The sequence below is a fragment of the Nycticebus coucang genome, chromosome 6 (assembly GCF_027406575.1).
Source record: "Nycticebus coucang isolate mNycCou1 chromosome 6, mNycCou1.pri, whole genome shotgun sequence".
In the NCBI taxonomy this organism is placed as follows: domain Eukaryota; kingdom Metazoa; phylum Chordata; class Mammalia; order Primates; family Lorisidae; genus Nycticebus; species Nycticebus coucang.
Window position 1 is genome coordinate 50,687,877 of NC_069785.1, and position 16,301 is coordinate 50,704,177.

Here is a 16,301-nt window from a genome sequence, read left to right on the forward strand (position 1 = left end):
CACCCCAAATAGTAAGCAGTTAAGCTTCAGGGAAATCCCAGCAGGGATTAAAAGAAGTTGCTCTTTCCTGGTATCTTTTGTTGAGCTGTGTTCCCACACCAGCTCTGCACCCTCGCCAGTTCCTGTCTCTTATACCCACTCTTCGATCACTATCTACTCTTCATTGTGTAGTTCATGTTGACTTTAAGGGCATTTCATAGTGCTCATCTCCCTCTCCATCCCTTCCATCTTACTGCATCTTCTTTTGGCAAGCATGCACTGGGCATCTCTTGCGTGCCCGGCTCTGTGCCAGCAGCTGGTCCTCATCATTTCATTCCTGACAATCACAATAGCTTCCAAATGGAGCTCCTCCCTTAACTTTCTCCAAGAATACGTCCACTACATCCTGCTGCCAAATCATTGTCTGAACTCTGCTTTTTCGAATAGTACTCTCCACTCGTTTGCCCACAGGATCAAGTCCCTACTTACTAGCTCTCCACTTCCTGCCTTCTAGATGTTTTTAGACCTTTTCCTTCTTCCATGTATATTGTACAGTGTGTGCTATTCATTTTCTCCCCAGCATGCCATGTGCACATCCACCTCCGTGTCTTACACAGAATTTCCAAATCCTACTCCATGTTCACTTAATGAATGTTCTGGGGCAAACTCCACACCTGGGGTGGCAGAGGATGCTGCCCATTCAATAGCTTCTAGTTAAGAAGAAGAACCAACCTAACATCCCTAAGACAAATCTGAATGTCCCAGAGTTAGGAATGAGAAGCGATACTAAGCATATCTAGAGAGGTCTAAACACCCAAGCAACCTCAAGCCCATGACTCAAAGTGCAAATGGGAGATGAGTTTCCCAGGAAACCTTGCTAAATCCTGGGAAAAGAATTCCAGTCAGCTCATTCTTCCATTCCCTCTGTTGGTCAACAAAATAGTTTTTGAGCATCGCCTATGTGCTAGCCACTGTGATGAGTGCAAGAGGACAACAGTGAATAAAAGAAACAGGTGCCTGCCCTCATGGAACTTTTAGCCTAATAGAAAGGATATATTAAACACATCAACAAATGCAAGGAGTAAATAAGATAATAAACTTGTGGAATAGGTGTTAATGAGAGAAGAGAAATAAAAGCTTTATGATGAGAGCAGAATGGGATATGCTCCTGGAAATAGGAGGTGCTATCAGACAAAGAATGTCTCTCTGAAGAAGAGATATTTAAGCTGAAATCCAAAAGATAAAAAGAAGCCAAATGTTCAGAGTGACATTCCAGGTTCTTGAACACTAAGTACAAAGGCTCAGAAGACACGCACGTACGTGCGCACACACACACGCACATGCCAAGGCCAATGCAGGTCATGAACTTCACTCCTTTGAGTCTTTGGTCTACTAGGGATGGGCACCCAATGCCTTCTACCACAACCAAAACAGCTCCTTTTGAGTATACAAACAAATAAGCCTTTGGTTTGTGGATCTCAAATGATTTAAATTCCACCTATATATTTTTTCTACTTTACTCTGCTATTTATTTTCAATATTTCTAGAATCCAATATAGCACTCTAGTGATAGTCACCACTCTGCATTTTGAAAACCACTTTTCATTGCTTTTGTATCAGCTCTTAAGAAAACTAGAAGTTGCTTTCCATACCTCGTTGATTAACTGGATCTTTAGCTACGTAGGCAACATAGTCTGTGGTATCCTATAAAAAAGGGAAAATGATTGCATTTAAAATGAATAAATTGCACTGTTGAAAGAGAAGAGCACGCTTAGGACATGATATTGAGGCAATGACTTAAACATGAATGTTTATATTTAAAAAGAAAAGGAAAGCATTGTAAAAGGAAATGTAAACAAATATATGCTATAAAGCTTAACAATTATACAGTCCACAGTCTCTCCCCCTGGGAGAAAGAAACTGAAGATTAGAAATTTAGAGGCAGGGTATGTCACTAAGGAGAAAAAGATAATGTAGATAGGAAATATATTAGGACATATTCTGTTGTTGTTGTTGCAGCAACTGTCATTGTTGCTTTAGATGACCTGGGTTGGGTTCGAACACGCCAACCTCGGTATATGTGGCTGGCGCCCCACCCACCTACTGAGCTACGGGCACCACCCAGGACATATTCTTTAAAAAATAGCTATGCAAAGGAGATACTGGATTATGAAGGCATTATTAAAATTAAGGATGAATACAAAGTTTTAAATTGATGTTCCCTAAGTGTTATGTGAAATTTTGCAGCTAACATCTAGGTCATTCTGTTGTGGTAGGGAAGGAGCTATTTCCTATTCGTACAGTGATGCGCATTCTCAAATATAAATTCAACTTCCAAAAAAAAAAAAGCTATGCACTATGACTCTTCCTGTGTCAAAAATTGAAGTATTAGGGATTATGCAATCACATGTGTCACAAACTAGGATGTGGCATCTTGATTTCTGTCCAAACAGATACACTATGTACATCAGAAAATAAGTTGACTAGAGAGATGCTTTGGGATTTTTAGTTATTAGCTTGTTTGTGTGCAGTGTAAGTTAAGAAACAATGAAACAAAAAATACAAGGCATTTCTTTGATCAATATATAGACAGGAAAAAGGCTTTTTTGTTTTTGAGGCAGACTCTCAGTTTGTTGCCCTCAGTAGAGTTCTGTGATGTCATAGCTCACAGCAACCTCAAACTCTCAGGCTCAAGTGATCCTCCCGCCTCAGCCTCCTGAGTAGCTGGGACTACAGGTGCCCGCCACAATGCCCAACTAACTGGGAGCAAGAGGTCAGAAGCTGAGTAGCTGGGACTTATTTAACCTCTCTAAGGTTTAACCTCTCTAGTTTTTAGTGACAGGATCTCACTCTTCTTCAGGCTGGTCTCCAACTCAGAAAAGCCATTTAAAAAAAAAAAAAAAGAACTCATGAAAAACTTAAGTTCAAAAAGAGATGCACTCCTGACTTTGTGAAAACAAACAAAAATGGCACTTGGTAATTCCAGTCTTTATTGAAAACAGTAAGCTGATGAATGATAAGATTTTAATAATTAAAGATGCTTTTTGTTAACTCAGTTCTCAGGGAAAAAAACACACACGTAATGCCATTTGCTGATTAGAAGTATGACTCTCTAGAGGGAAGACGCAGCCCACTGGCAGGACTAAAAGCCCATGTTTGTAATACCCTCAAGAACAATCACTTAAATAACCCACAATGAATCATACAGGAAGCATTTCTCAGGGTCAGCATAACTCGTCTTAGGTCATTTTTTAAACAATAGCACACACCTAAATAAATTTCTCTTGCACAAAATGAAAAAAGTTTGAAATATATTTTAAATAAGTAAGACTGTATCTGTGGGCTTTGTTTCGTATTAATTTAGAATAAAAGATTGTAAGGTTGAAGAGGTGAGCTGTTTGGTGGAGGTATCATGTGGGGAAGAGGACACGGGACATCTCCAGACCTGCTTCCTCACCTTCAAAACAGTCTCTGACATTCTTATAGTTCTAAAATCCTATGCAGATATTTGAGAGATTGTATGGAAGTACAGGAAATATTTTTAAATATATTTAATCTTTGGCATACACTGCGTTTTTACACGGAGAAAGCAGATAGAGCCACAGAAGCATTGCCAACTGTCTTCAGTGCTGACAAAAGGAAGGCATGTGAACTGCTTTTGAGAAGACAGTAAAGATGAGGGCGAGCAAAGGCCAGGGAGAGAGGAAGAATACTCATTATTTAGGAAATTTTGGAGCAAGTCTGGTAGAAGGAAGATTGTCACATTGGGGCATCGAGACTCAGAACTCAGCTTCTGACCTCTTGCTCCCAGTTAGTTGGAAAGCTGTCAGCTGTCTCAGTGAGCATGTATTAGTGACAATGGGGGAGCCACCTCTTCTGACTGTGTGCTAGGATGTGCTGGCACTTGCATGGATTCACTTCATTTTCATGGCAGTAGGGATCATCCCTCATTTGCATATGAGGACCCTGAAGCTTAGAGAGGTTAAATAAGTCAAGTCTTCTTGACTCCAAGGCCTGACACTGCACCATCGTTCTTCCTGGACATGAGGGTTAAACTTCACTGAGATAACTTCTAATGCCAAGGCTTACAGTGGCTCCATATTTCTATTTTAAATTCAAATCAGTAGGCTTTCTCTCCAGCTGCAGAGACTGCATGGGTCCCACTCAATTCAGCAGGTCCAAACGTTTCCAGAGGGGCTACAGATTCTTTGCTGTTTGTTTTTGGTAGGAGCAGTTTGGGGGGAGTTTCAAGAACTAAAGATTCATGAAGACAGTATGAAAAGAATTAAGATTCTGGAGAACAATAATAGAAATCACACAGGGCTCTGGGCGTGGTGGCTCACACCTGTAATCCCAGCACTTGGGAGGCCGAAGCAGGTGAATTGCCTGAGCTCACAGGTTCAAGATCAGCCTGAGCCAGAGCAAGACCCCATTTCTAAAACATAGCCAGGCATTATAGCAGGCGCCTGTCTTAGGTACTTGTGAGGCTGAGGCAAGAGAATTACTGAAGCCCAAGAGTTTGAAGTCGCTGCGAGCTGTGATGGAACAGCACTCTAATAAGGGCAACAAAGTAAAATCTGCCTCAAAAAATATATAAATAAATAGGAAAAGGAATCACACAGGGCCTTGGCTAGGGTAAATGAGTATTTGAACACCACTCCTAAAATGATGGCATCTCTTAAAAATTAAAAAGGAAAAAATTGAGAGCAAGCACTAATAATTATTTTTCACACTATACTTACAGAGTCTCTTTAAATCTCTTAAGTATTTGAGCTCCTCCATGGATGACCAAGCTATAATAGGTTAGGAAGGAAAGAGATAATGCCTATGTTTTTCAGCCTAGAGACAGTTGATTCTCTCTGCTATCCAACCTTTGGTGTAAATGTTGAGGCCGGACAGCAAGGCTGGGTGGATTGGAGTCCAGATCCACTACCGGGTTCACAAAGCAGAGACTACTAAGCACTGTACACCCTGCATAACCCTGAATCCACAATTTGCCATCTCCAGAGATTTTTAGGGAAAAGGTGGAGCTCTTAAAATTTGGTTTACTTTTAAATTGTAGCATCATGGCACTATATTAGTATAGTCATTTGAAAATAATCACATCCAAAGCTAAAATGACAAGGAGACAGTGAAGCCTAAAGGGAAAACTGAGTATCCATTAAAAAAGAAAAAACAAGCAATGATTTGAAATTAAAGGCTGCTTTTCTTCCCTATGCCTCAAAGACATTGGGAAGGCAGCTTGTCTTGGCTTGACATCTTAAATACTTTGAGTTAAATACGTTGGTAGCCAGTGTGAAGACAAGTAGTTATTAAAATATTTTTAAGAATGAGCCAATTTAAATAGCATTTAGCTGTATATTTTAGCTAAGTGGAGGAATTTGCTTACATGTTTTAGAAGTCAGTAAATGAAGCAATGATTATACAAAGCAACTTCCAAACTATTTCTCCTTAGGATATGAAATTGTATTTTTCCCTTTTAAATATTTAGCATAGAGGTTAAAACAAATAGAAACTCTGCAGTGACACCAGCTGCCAGTTTGAGTTGTGTGTTAACCACCGTCCATACCACTCTTGGGTTTCTGGGTTATGTATCTATCATTTATGACCCAAAATTTTATTCCTCAATTAAAAGTGAGAAAGTAAATGTCATGGGTAGAAAAAAAATATCAACTGTTAAACTGAATTTTATTGTCTCATTTCCAAAGGCCATAATTTTTAATTATTAATATAATCTTTATTAATGCTTTGCAGAAGAGAAGGTTATAGATTATAGGTGAGAACAAGGTCCGCGTATGTTCCCCATATGTTTTCTTGATGTTACTGATGTTTAATCATTATGAAAATTGTACTCTGCCCTCTTTTAACCTTCCATATGTTTACAGGTACAAGAAAAAGACTCATAATGTCACAGATGAGCAAAATTATCTTTCTACTCCCTCAGTTTAAACAAATTTATTTTTTGTTCAATCCTAGGCCCCCTAGCTTCAGTGCCCCTCTCCTGTTGCCCTAGTCCAGGGAAGATGTGGTAGAAAGTCAAGGTAAATAGTCATGCCTCACTGCAAAGCAGCCTTGGAGATAGAGTTCTGCATAATTTGTGGGCAGTGAGCACTATGTGGTCTCTCAGTAGGAAGAAACTACAAGTTCTCACTGCCCAGCTCAGTGTTCCCTCCATGAGTTTCTGCAAACCTGATTGCTCATTCTAAATTAGACTTAAATTGCCTTAGTTGATGTACCAAGTCCAACTGGGTAGTACAGTCTGCCTGGAACTCTGTGCTGAGAATTCTGAGAGGGGACTGGGAGCACATGTATGGCATGCTTGCTTTCTATGACTTAGATACATACTATTATCAAAAAGAAGTTTATCAGGTGAGAGCTCCCTGACTAACAACACAATGGAGTATTATTAGCACATCTACTAATCCAAATCTTTTAAAATTCATTGACAGGAAATATTTTGTCCAAACCAAAATTTTGATTACCTGGTGCATGTAGCTATTCAGAAATTACAATAATACTTTCAGAAAAGGGATGTAGTGGCTAATATGCTTTACATGGAAGTTATTTAACTCTTATTCAAAGAATGTTTATGATCTATACTTACAGGATCCCCTCCAGAGGCAAATGAAATAGACTGCATATGATGATTTGCAATAATCTGAAAAACATAAATAAAGTAAATGTGTATGCTGCTATAAATTATTATTCTTATGTATATATAGTCTAATAGTAATAGACACACATTTGTTTTGCTTTTGTCTGCTCAACATCCCTTCAGAAACCACCCTACCCATATTCTATAATAATATTATTTAATCCATCAGGTTCAGGAGAGTTTGCCCATCTCACTGCCCCTCCTCACCCAGGTGGACACATGATTCTGGTCTAGCTAATAAAGAAAATACCATCATCTCTATGGATACAGTAGAGGCAATCAGTGTCTCTTATGAGGAACTAAGATGAATATTAGGAGAAAAAGCATATCTCTCTCTGCCATTAAAGACCACGTAAGCCCAAAGCTTCTGGGGGCCATCTTTTGCTGCCTTTGGGGAAAATCTGCTAGAATATGAAGCTAGAATGTGAGCTAAAAATGGAAAAGAAAAATTGGCAACATTTATTCTATCACTTTAACCAATATGTTTCACGCTCTCCCTTTATATTTTTTTCCTATTTATTTATCTTTGCATATGTTAATTTCAATTTGGTTGCTGTCATATACCACCAAAAGTATCCTAACACACTAAAACTTCCAATAGGAGGTAAGAATAGTCAAGTAAACTGCATTAATTAGCCAGGATAATTGTCTCTTCTACTTGGGATTCTAGATTTGCTTGTTTAGGAAACCACAGCATATATCTGTCATACTGTTTTTAAGTTCCTTGAAATACCAATTATGCACCTGCTAACTAATCCTATTTTCAGAAATGTGCAACAGAATCTACTAAATTGCTTATATAAGATGACCAAGCAAGTCTACTCTGAGATGTATGAGATGTACACCCAACAGAATTGTGTAAAAATGTGCAACAAAAGATATTCTCAAGAAAGACAATATCTGCCTTGTATATAATGGTGCTAAATTGGAAACAATTCCAACAATGATTACGGTGATATTCAAACAGCAGCATACTACACAGCAATAACTTGTTTGTGTAGTCAAAAAAGCCAAACACAAAGAATGAAATCTGTATAACTTTCAAAAACAGTCAAAATAATTCTATTGTATTTTAAATTAGGATAGTGGTTACTCTGGGCCATACGGAGAAGCAGCAAATGGTTTTCTGGGTTGCAGCAAATAGCATTTTTTAGATTTGGGTAGTGGATATACAACTAAGTTCATTTTGTGACAACCAAGCTACACACTATTTATATAATTTTATATATTTATATTTCAATAAAAACAAAATCAACATACAAAGATGGATGTCATTCTCATATACCAGCACTAGCCAATTAGATACTGTATTGGGGAAGGTACAATTTATAAGACTATCTAAATATAACACTATTGACAATTAAAATCATGTAACAATATTTTTGGAAAACTTCCATGAGAAGTTATAAATAAGGCCAGTTGTGGTGGCTCATGCCTATAATTCTAGCACTCTGGGAGGCCAAGGTGGGTGGATTGCTTGAGGTCAGGAGTTCCAGACCAACCTGAGCAAGAGCTAGACTCTATCTGTTCTAAAGATGGAAAAATTAGCCAGGCCCACGGTGGCATATGCCTGTGGTCCTAGCTACTCTCAAGGCTGAGGTAAGTGGATCACTTGAGCCCAGGTGTTTAAGGTTGCTGGGCAATGGAATGAGACTCTGTCTCAAAAAAAAAAAAAAAGTGAGCCCTGAACAAGTAGAAAGATAGGTATCACCTTTATGGATGAGAAAATAATATTATAAAGATGTCAATTCTCCCCAAAATTCATCTATAAATTCCATGCAATTCCAATAAAAAGGATACCAATGTCATTCATGGGAATTTTCAAGCTGCTTCTAAAATTCATATGAAAGAATAAATGTGCAAAAAGGGCTAAAGAAATTTTGAAAAAAACAGATGGGTAAAATTTCATTTATTTATCAGACAGCCAGACATAAAAGTATATTGAAGATTCTTCTAAAATTCATACAGAAGAATAAATGACTAAGAAGAGCTAAGGCAATTTTTTAAAGAACAAAGTCAAGATTTTCCTTATCAGATAGCAAAACATAAAACTACAGAAATTCATAAGAATACAAAGTTTAAAAACAGACTCATGTATTCATGTACTTTTAGTCTATGATAAATGCAGCACCAAACAGAAAAAAGGACAGGTGATCTAATTAATGCAGTTGGCTGATGTAGATATGGTATGGAAAACATAAATAAATCCTGTTCTCATACTATTTATATAAATGTTTGCTCCATAAAAAACCTATAAAAATTAGAAGACATAACAATATTATCTGTGCTCTTTGAAGTAGGAAAATCCATTTTAATCTCCAGAAAGAGGCTGCCAGGAAAAAATTCAAATTTGATTACATAAAAACTAATAAAAAAACTTTTGCATAAGACCCCTTAAATAGGATAAACAACAAGAGGCAGGGAGAATATGTAATATGAAAAACAAAGAATTCATATACAGAGGGTATAAGGAATTCCTACTGATCACCAAGAAACTCAAAATAAGACCAGTTAATTTACAGGAATACAAATATTAAGTAAACATATTAAAGGATTAATCAATCTCCAAGAAATGAAAGCTATGGAAAATAAAACAAGATACCATAAAACTGATAAAAAATCATTAAAGTTCAGCAAAATCATATGTTGGTATTGGTATTCTAACACTGCTGGCTAGAGCTTAAATTTGTACAGCAAATTTGGAGAGCAATCTAAACTAAAGCATGCATACCCTACGATTCCACCTTTCCACTTCTAGATATTTATTCTAGAAAAATACTTGGACATGTGACTGTTCCTTTACGCAGTTTATAATATCAAAAAACTAGAAATTATGTGTCCATGGTTAGGTCAACTGTAGTATATCTACATAAATGAAATTATATATATATAATATATGCTCTATATAATAATTTATGTATTGCTGAGGCTTTTTTAAAAGTTGAAGACAGTTACATAAAAATGTTTAAAAAACACAAAATAGTATTTTGGCAAAAGTACACAAACATCCATGTAAATGAAAACAAAAAAGACTTAAAGAATATAAACCAAATTGATAATAATGGGAAGTTACCTTCTGGGAAAAGAAATGAGATCAAATTATTTCTTTACTATATAACTTTTCTTTAAAAAATGGATAATATGCCTGTTAAAGGTTTGTGAATTTAACCTTTTTTTAATGACAAGAACAAAAGAGCAGAATGGGTTGGTTCTTCAGATGTGCTTGTGGATACTGCCTGTTTTGGACATGAGGAAATCTAAGATCTCGGCGCACAGATAATTTATGAGAACCTCGGACAGACGCGATTGCCTGCGGGGAGAGAAGGGGGAGGAGCGTTAAGCGGAGTTAAGGAGCTCACATAAGATAGTTTCCAGCACATAGAACGATAAGCAGCAGTACAGGTTAGTAACGAATGGGCTACGTTACGCTGTCGCATGAAGAATCTCTGGGTGTACAGCCCACATCTACCGAAACGTAGCCCACCAAGCCACTCTGACATCAAAGCGCAGGCGCCCCCGCCACAGAGGACCGCCGAGCGGGAGGCGGTGCCTGGGGGCGCGCGTGCGCGCAGCCTTTGCGCAGGCGCACAACCGCCCGGCGGCGTAGCTCCGTATCTTCTTGCAGAAAGCGCTTTCTCAGAGGTAGAGCAGTTTGTTTTGCACAATGTCGGAAATGGCTGAGCTGTGCGAACTGTACGAAGAGTGCAATGACCTGCAAATGGATGTGATGCTCGGCGAGGGTGACCTTCCGCAGATGGAGGTAGGCGGCGGGAGCCGAGACCCATCCCTGCGTCCCTCCCGCAGCGGGGCCCCGCTGCAGCTTGAGGAGGAAGGCCCGATGGAGGAGGAGGCGGCTCAGCCAATGGCGGCGCCAGCGGGGAAGCGGGGCCTGCCTAACTGGCCCAGCCCTGGGGAGCAGCCAGGCCAGTTCGCGGGCCCAGACTTCGAGAGTGAGGACGAGGGCGAGGAATTCGATGACTGGGAGGACGACTACGACTATCCGGAGGAGGAGCAGCTGAGTGGTGCCGGCTACAGAGTCTCGGCGGCCCTTGAAGAAGCCAACAAGATGTTCCTGAGATCATCCAGAGCCAGAGAAGCAGCTCTGGATGGAGGGTTTCAGATGCATTATGAGAAGACCCCGTTCGACCAGTTGGCTTTTATCGAAGAGCTTTTTTCACTTATGGTTGTTAATCGTCTGACCGAAGAACTCGGCTGTGATGAAATTATTGATAGAGAGTAGTTAAATGCTGTTAAAAGAGGAGGAAACTACCTGAGGAGAGACCCAGCTTGCCACTATCTTTTTGGGTTCATTCCATATAGTCCTGTGCCAATGAAAAACTTGATCTTCAAAAAAAACCAGAGTTTTTGTTTTTCAGAATAGAAGACAATAGGACAGTGACTGTACAGTTGTGAAAAAGGAAGAGAATCATGAAAGAAAAAGAATCTTAGGACTGTTGTCTGTTCTCAAGAATGTCTTGAAACACCTGTGACTTTGACTCTGTTACTGATTCAGATTATTTTCCTTGCATTGGGGAAAACATCTTTCATATTTGTTTCGCAGTAAAGGTGGTTTTGCAAGAGTAAGTCATGACCAGACTACCAATACAAGAGCCCACTGATGTTAATTAATGAGAAAAACACTTATGCAAATAGGACACAAGATATCTGAGTTTTTTGGACTGAACGCCTGTTAAGAAAACTTTGAAAATTCCCCTTTGTGATCTACTCAAGACCTTTAGCAAAAGCAAAATTTTCAACCCAAGATTGAGTATGCTTCCTTCAAGGATGAGTAAACTAAGAAACATGTATTATGTATGTTAAATATCTTAAAATGTGTTTCCAAGAGCATCTGAAATTTTGTAGTTGATCGTTTGTAAAGATACTGTGATCTATAATTTAAGAAAATCCATTGTCATGCCTTTTTGAAAGTCAAAAATAAGATATCCTTAAAGTTTCCAATCTACACATTGAAATATAAGTGAAAGTACAAAGAAAAACTATTTCTAATACCCATGTATACTAGAGAAGTTTTGTTTTGCTTGCTTTTTTTCATTTAAGTTGACCAGTGAAGACTTTAGTTGAACTTCATATTGTAAGAACTGTTAGTGAAAATTGTCAAGTAAAAGGAAGGCCCTATATGTAAAAAGACTTAATGAACAATTATGCTGTCAACCTTTAAAAGTTTTAAGCCTGCCCAGAAATTTCTCACTATTCCTCTGTCTCCTCCTCTAATTAATCTTGTTTTTTGTTATGCACCAGCATTGGAGATAATAAAGTTTCTTGTTCTGTGTAATTTGTTTGGCTAATGATATTGCATATACACTTTCTTTGTATACTGCTTTCAATTGTGTGTATTACAGCCACTTGATAATTTAAACTTAACCAGTATTTATAAGGGGAAATGATCCAGCTTCTAGTAACTTGATTTACAAATTAATTTCTGGAAATTAAACTTAGTAAATTAAGTTACTGGCTACAAGAACTTGGCAACCTAGGAAAACCAGCCCTATTAATGAGCATGTTGCTGTGGTTATTTTATTAAGATGCTGAAGTTGTATCACATCAGAAGGCTGTGTGCAGCAACATGAGTATATCAGCAGGCTTATCATGATGAGTTAAAAAGGTTGCAGATGTCTCTGCTCCATTAAGGCAGTAAATGACATATCTAATGCAACAGGTCCTTATTTTACAGCCATCCTGCCTTTTGGTAGTGGTGGAGGGAGGGACTCTGTAAAAGATAGGACTGTGGCAAGTAAGGATGATTATAATTGCTGAAATACTAGCTCAGTTGGGAGGGAGAGATGGAGAAAAGACTAGATAGAAAGTAAAATGTTGGCTCTAAGCATCTTAATCATAGCACCTCTCCCTTGTCTCACCTCTGCTTTGCTTTCTCAAAATAGCTTGTAGCTGCAGTCCCCTGAGTGGATAGATAATTAATTGCATGTGCAATGGAAAATAACTACTCTTAGGGGCAGGGGGAATGCAGTGCACAATAAACTGGCTAGTTGTGATTACCTCCAGATAAAAATGCAGGAAAGATAAATGCAGAAAAAATCTGAGGTTTACAAACTGGGAGGTTGTCATTCTGTTCCTCTCTGAAACTGAAGCAGGGAGAAAGGATAAAAACCACACCCTGTTGGATTAGAAGGATCATCTTGGGGAGAAAAACCTGGGCTATGTAACTGACTCGGATGGTTTGATGGTCTTGAAAATAGGCGGTAAGCTAAGAGAACCAAAATTAGTGTTTATATTTACTGAAGACAGAATGCTGTAACATTTTAACACTCTTTAGCTGTGGAAAATCACTATTTCTTTCGATTGTTAACATTTACCACAGACTGGAACCAGACCTACTTGACTGAAATTTGGGCTCCACTTACTAGCTCAGTAGCTAGGTAAATTACTTAATCTCTGTGGTTCAGGTTCTAAACTGAAATGGGTATAACTGGATGTACCTTACAAATTATGAGGATTAAATGATGGGGTGTGTGTGGGGGGGGGGGTGTCTTCATTAAAGGAACTAAAGGAGTCCTGGGGAAATTCTAATACAGATTTTGCAACAAGGAAAGGAAATGAGTGGGGATAGGGAATTTAAAGAAGCTTATAAACACTGTGATTTGGGAGAGTTCTTCAGGTATATCACATACCATATGTCATTAATGTTTGTTTAGATTACATATCCTACATTGGCTGCCTTCAGGCCACAGATTTATATGGCTCATGCTTCTAATTTTAATTTTTAAATTAGAAACCAACATCTTAATATAGAGATGGCAACTAAAAAAATCCAGATGTTCCCTTTTTTTTTTTTTTTTTACAAAAGTGGAAGATCTGGCTGCCCTTAACCTGCATGGCAAAAAGCATCTGATTTACATTTAGACGGGGAACAGTTGGCAGGTTCCCTGATGTTGTCTCCCCAACACAGGCTGAGTAGGATTTACCACTTACCACTGGGCTTGCACCATTGTTTTCTCTTGTACCTGGATGGTTGTGTTACCTGTCTGGCCTCTTGATATTTGAAGTTACCTCCCTTAGTGGAGACTAAAAGGTGTCTCCAAGTTCTTTGTCTTTTGCCTTACCTGTTACCTTTTCTGAATTCAGTAGCTGTTAAGAGTTGGTGATGGTTTTAGAAATGAGTAAAGAATTAATGGGAATGGGAACTACTGAGACTGACATTTTTGCTTAAGGCCCTAAAATTCTAAGGTGTGTCAATAAAGGCTGTTGCTTGGATTTTAAAACAAAGAATATACAGAAACTCCCATAACTTTCCAAAAAAAGTGTTTTCCTCACCCCAAATATGGTAATTTTTAAAACTTACAAGCATTGTGTATTTGCTATTTTATTTCTGCCTCTGGGGATCTATGAAATGTTTTCTAGAAGTTAATTGTTATATTCTTAATCTCCATGACTGAAGATAAAAGTGAACTATCTGACCCATAAATGCTGTCATCTCTCAATATATCTTAAACTTGAACCTGTTAATATTTTCAGACCAAAATATATCTTAGTAGTGAGAGTGGAGGGTGGCCTGTTTTTGTATTTATCTTAAAACTTCTAGGGATAACTTTCCTTAAGGAGTTAATTCATAAAAGTCTTTCTTCCTGCTACGTCCACCAGGTTGCTCTGCTGCCTTTTTCCCTTTCAGTTGTCCTTTTCATGGAATACATAAAGCTGCTTGAGTTGGCACCTTCCGTGTGCCATATCTTTTCCCCTTATCCCCCAGTCATTTCACCCAGGCCTACAGAAGAGCTCAAAATAATTACTAAAAAGCAGTCTTTGGATCTGAAATCAGTTATGTCCTAACTTCAGTCCTTGCTCAATCAGTGGGTTGAGTACAATCCCATTCCACCCCCAGTGCGGAAAAGATGTGTGTTACTCTCACAGCACATCATTGCTATAGCTGCTGATAGGGAAAGCCATCCACTGGCCCTACTCTTTTCTGCCTGAAAGATTATGGAGGTGTAGTGATACCACCTCTAACTGCTATGCCCTGAAAAGGGGCAGTAGAAGAGAAAGAGAGGCTGAGAACAAACCATGTCCCACCACATACACCATAATAACCCTATTCTTCATTAATTTCCCATTCACTTCAGGCACACTATGGAAAGGGCCATTTAAAAAAATTATTACAAAAGGTTATCAACATGATGGCTCCAGTTTTGCCTACTCTTCCTCTTTTACAAACCTCTGAGATAATTCAAGGACTCCTCACCCAGGGAGATCTCATAATTGAAAGCATTGAGCTGTGTGGTGCCATCCACATAGGTAAAAACTAGAAACAAATTTTACATCTACAGATGTCTTGAGATCAAAGCATCTGAATGACTGAATATTTCACCATGCACCTAGATGTGTTGTATCTTCTAAGTGCAGCCCAAAATATTACACCATTATTACGCCAGTGTTATCACCGTCTTGAATAATCTATCAGGACCCAATTAAACTGTAATTATTTTAAACTGTTCCATATTAAGTATTTTCCCTCCAAGTGTTTTATGCTACTGCGTAAACAATGTATTTTATCCTTTTTTTAATTTAGAAAATAAAACAGCCCTCAAAACCTATACTCATAATTTTCTAATTTGTTTTTTATAATATACTTTCTCTGCTAAGTACTGAGGATGTGAAAAGTTCTCTGAGAAGGAATGTTGGAGTGAAAAATAATAATAGATACCATGTGACCAGCACTTGCTAAGAAATGTAGATCCATTATCTCATTTAATTCTCTAAATACCCCTGTGAGCCACTATTAAATCCATTCTCTTAGAAACCCTATAAATAAGCTCAGCGCCTGTGGCTCAAGTGGCTAAGGCGCCAGCCACATACACCTGAGCTGGTGGGTTCAAATCCAGCCCGGGCCCGCCAAACAACAATGACGGCTGCAACCAAAAAAATAGCCGGGCGTTGTGGCAGGCGCCTGTAGTCCCTCCCAGCTACTTGGGAGGCGGAGGCAGGAGAATCGCTTGAGCCCAGGAGTTGGAGGTTGCTGTGAGTTGTGATGCCACAGCACTCTACCCAGGGTAACAGCTTGAGGCTCTGTCTCATAAAAAAAAAAAAAAAAAGAAAGAAAGAAAAGAAAAGCAACCCTATAAATAGGTACTATAATTCTCATTTCACTGATGAGGAAAACTGAAGCTCACTGTAATAGGGTAACTTGCTAGTAAGTGGCAAAGCCAGCTTTTCAACCCATATGTAATCTCAGCCTTTTAGTGTATTTATGTGCACATTAAACCTTTCTTGGGGCCTTGCTTAATAGTACTCTATGTAATAAAATCTTAAATACATGCATGTGAAGACCCTTGAACCATTACATATAGACAAAGAGAAAAATCAGACTCTAACACATAAAAATAACCGGATAAAGGAATGTAGTTGAAAAAATGAAAAGAAATCAGTGCCCTATCTTAGGTAACTATTAGCCCAATGCCTGTATATCTTTTACATTTGCTTCAGCAATGCTGTTCTTTGAGAAACAAGGTTCACAATGAAAGCTCAGGCACATCATATTATTATAAATTGTCAAGGAAGAAAAAGTTGTTTATACAGTAATATTTTAGCTTCTCGGCCGCAAGAGTTGGAAGAAAATGTTTTCTGCTTACATTTCAGTGAGCTAGAACATTAACCCTAATATCACCTTTTCCTGTTGTCCCTCCTCTGCCCCCAGCTC

At 38.4% G+C, this 16,301-nt stretch overlaps 2 protein-coding genes across 2 annotated transcripts in view; one reads left to right on the top strand and one right to left on the bottom strand.

The window, feature by feature from the left end:
- SHC4 (SHC adaptor protein 4) overlaps positions 1-16,301 on the bottom strand; it is a 118,631-nt gene that overhangs the window by 38,335 nt on the left and 63,995 nt on the right. The window contains exons 5-6 of the mRNA XM_053594039.1: positions 6,584-6,637; positions 1,632-1,683 (exon numbers count right to left, since the gene is read on the bottom strand). Of these exons, the coding sequence (XP_053450014.1) occupies positions 1,632-1,683; positions 6,584-6,637 (106 nt within the window). The remainder of the gene's footprint in view (positions 1-1,631; positions 1,684-6,583; positions 6,638-16,301) is intronic.
- Positions 10,209-11,064, top strand: EID1 (EP300 interacting inhibitor of differentiation 1). Its single transcript, XM_053594040.1, has one exon. It carries the CDS (start codon positions 10,299-10,301, stop codon positions 10,872-10,874), a length of 576 nt encoding a protein of 191 aa, XP_053450015.1. The 5' UTR covers positions 10,209-10,298; the 3' UTR covers positions 10,875-11,064.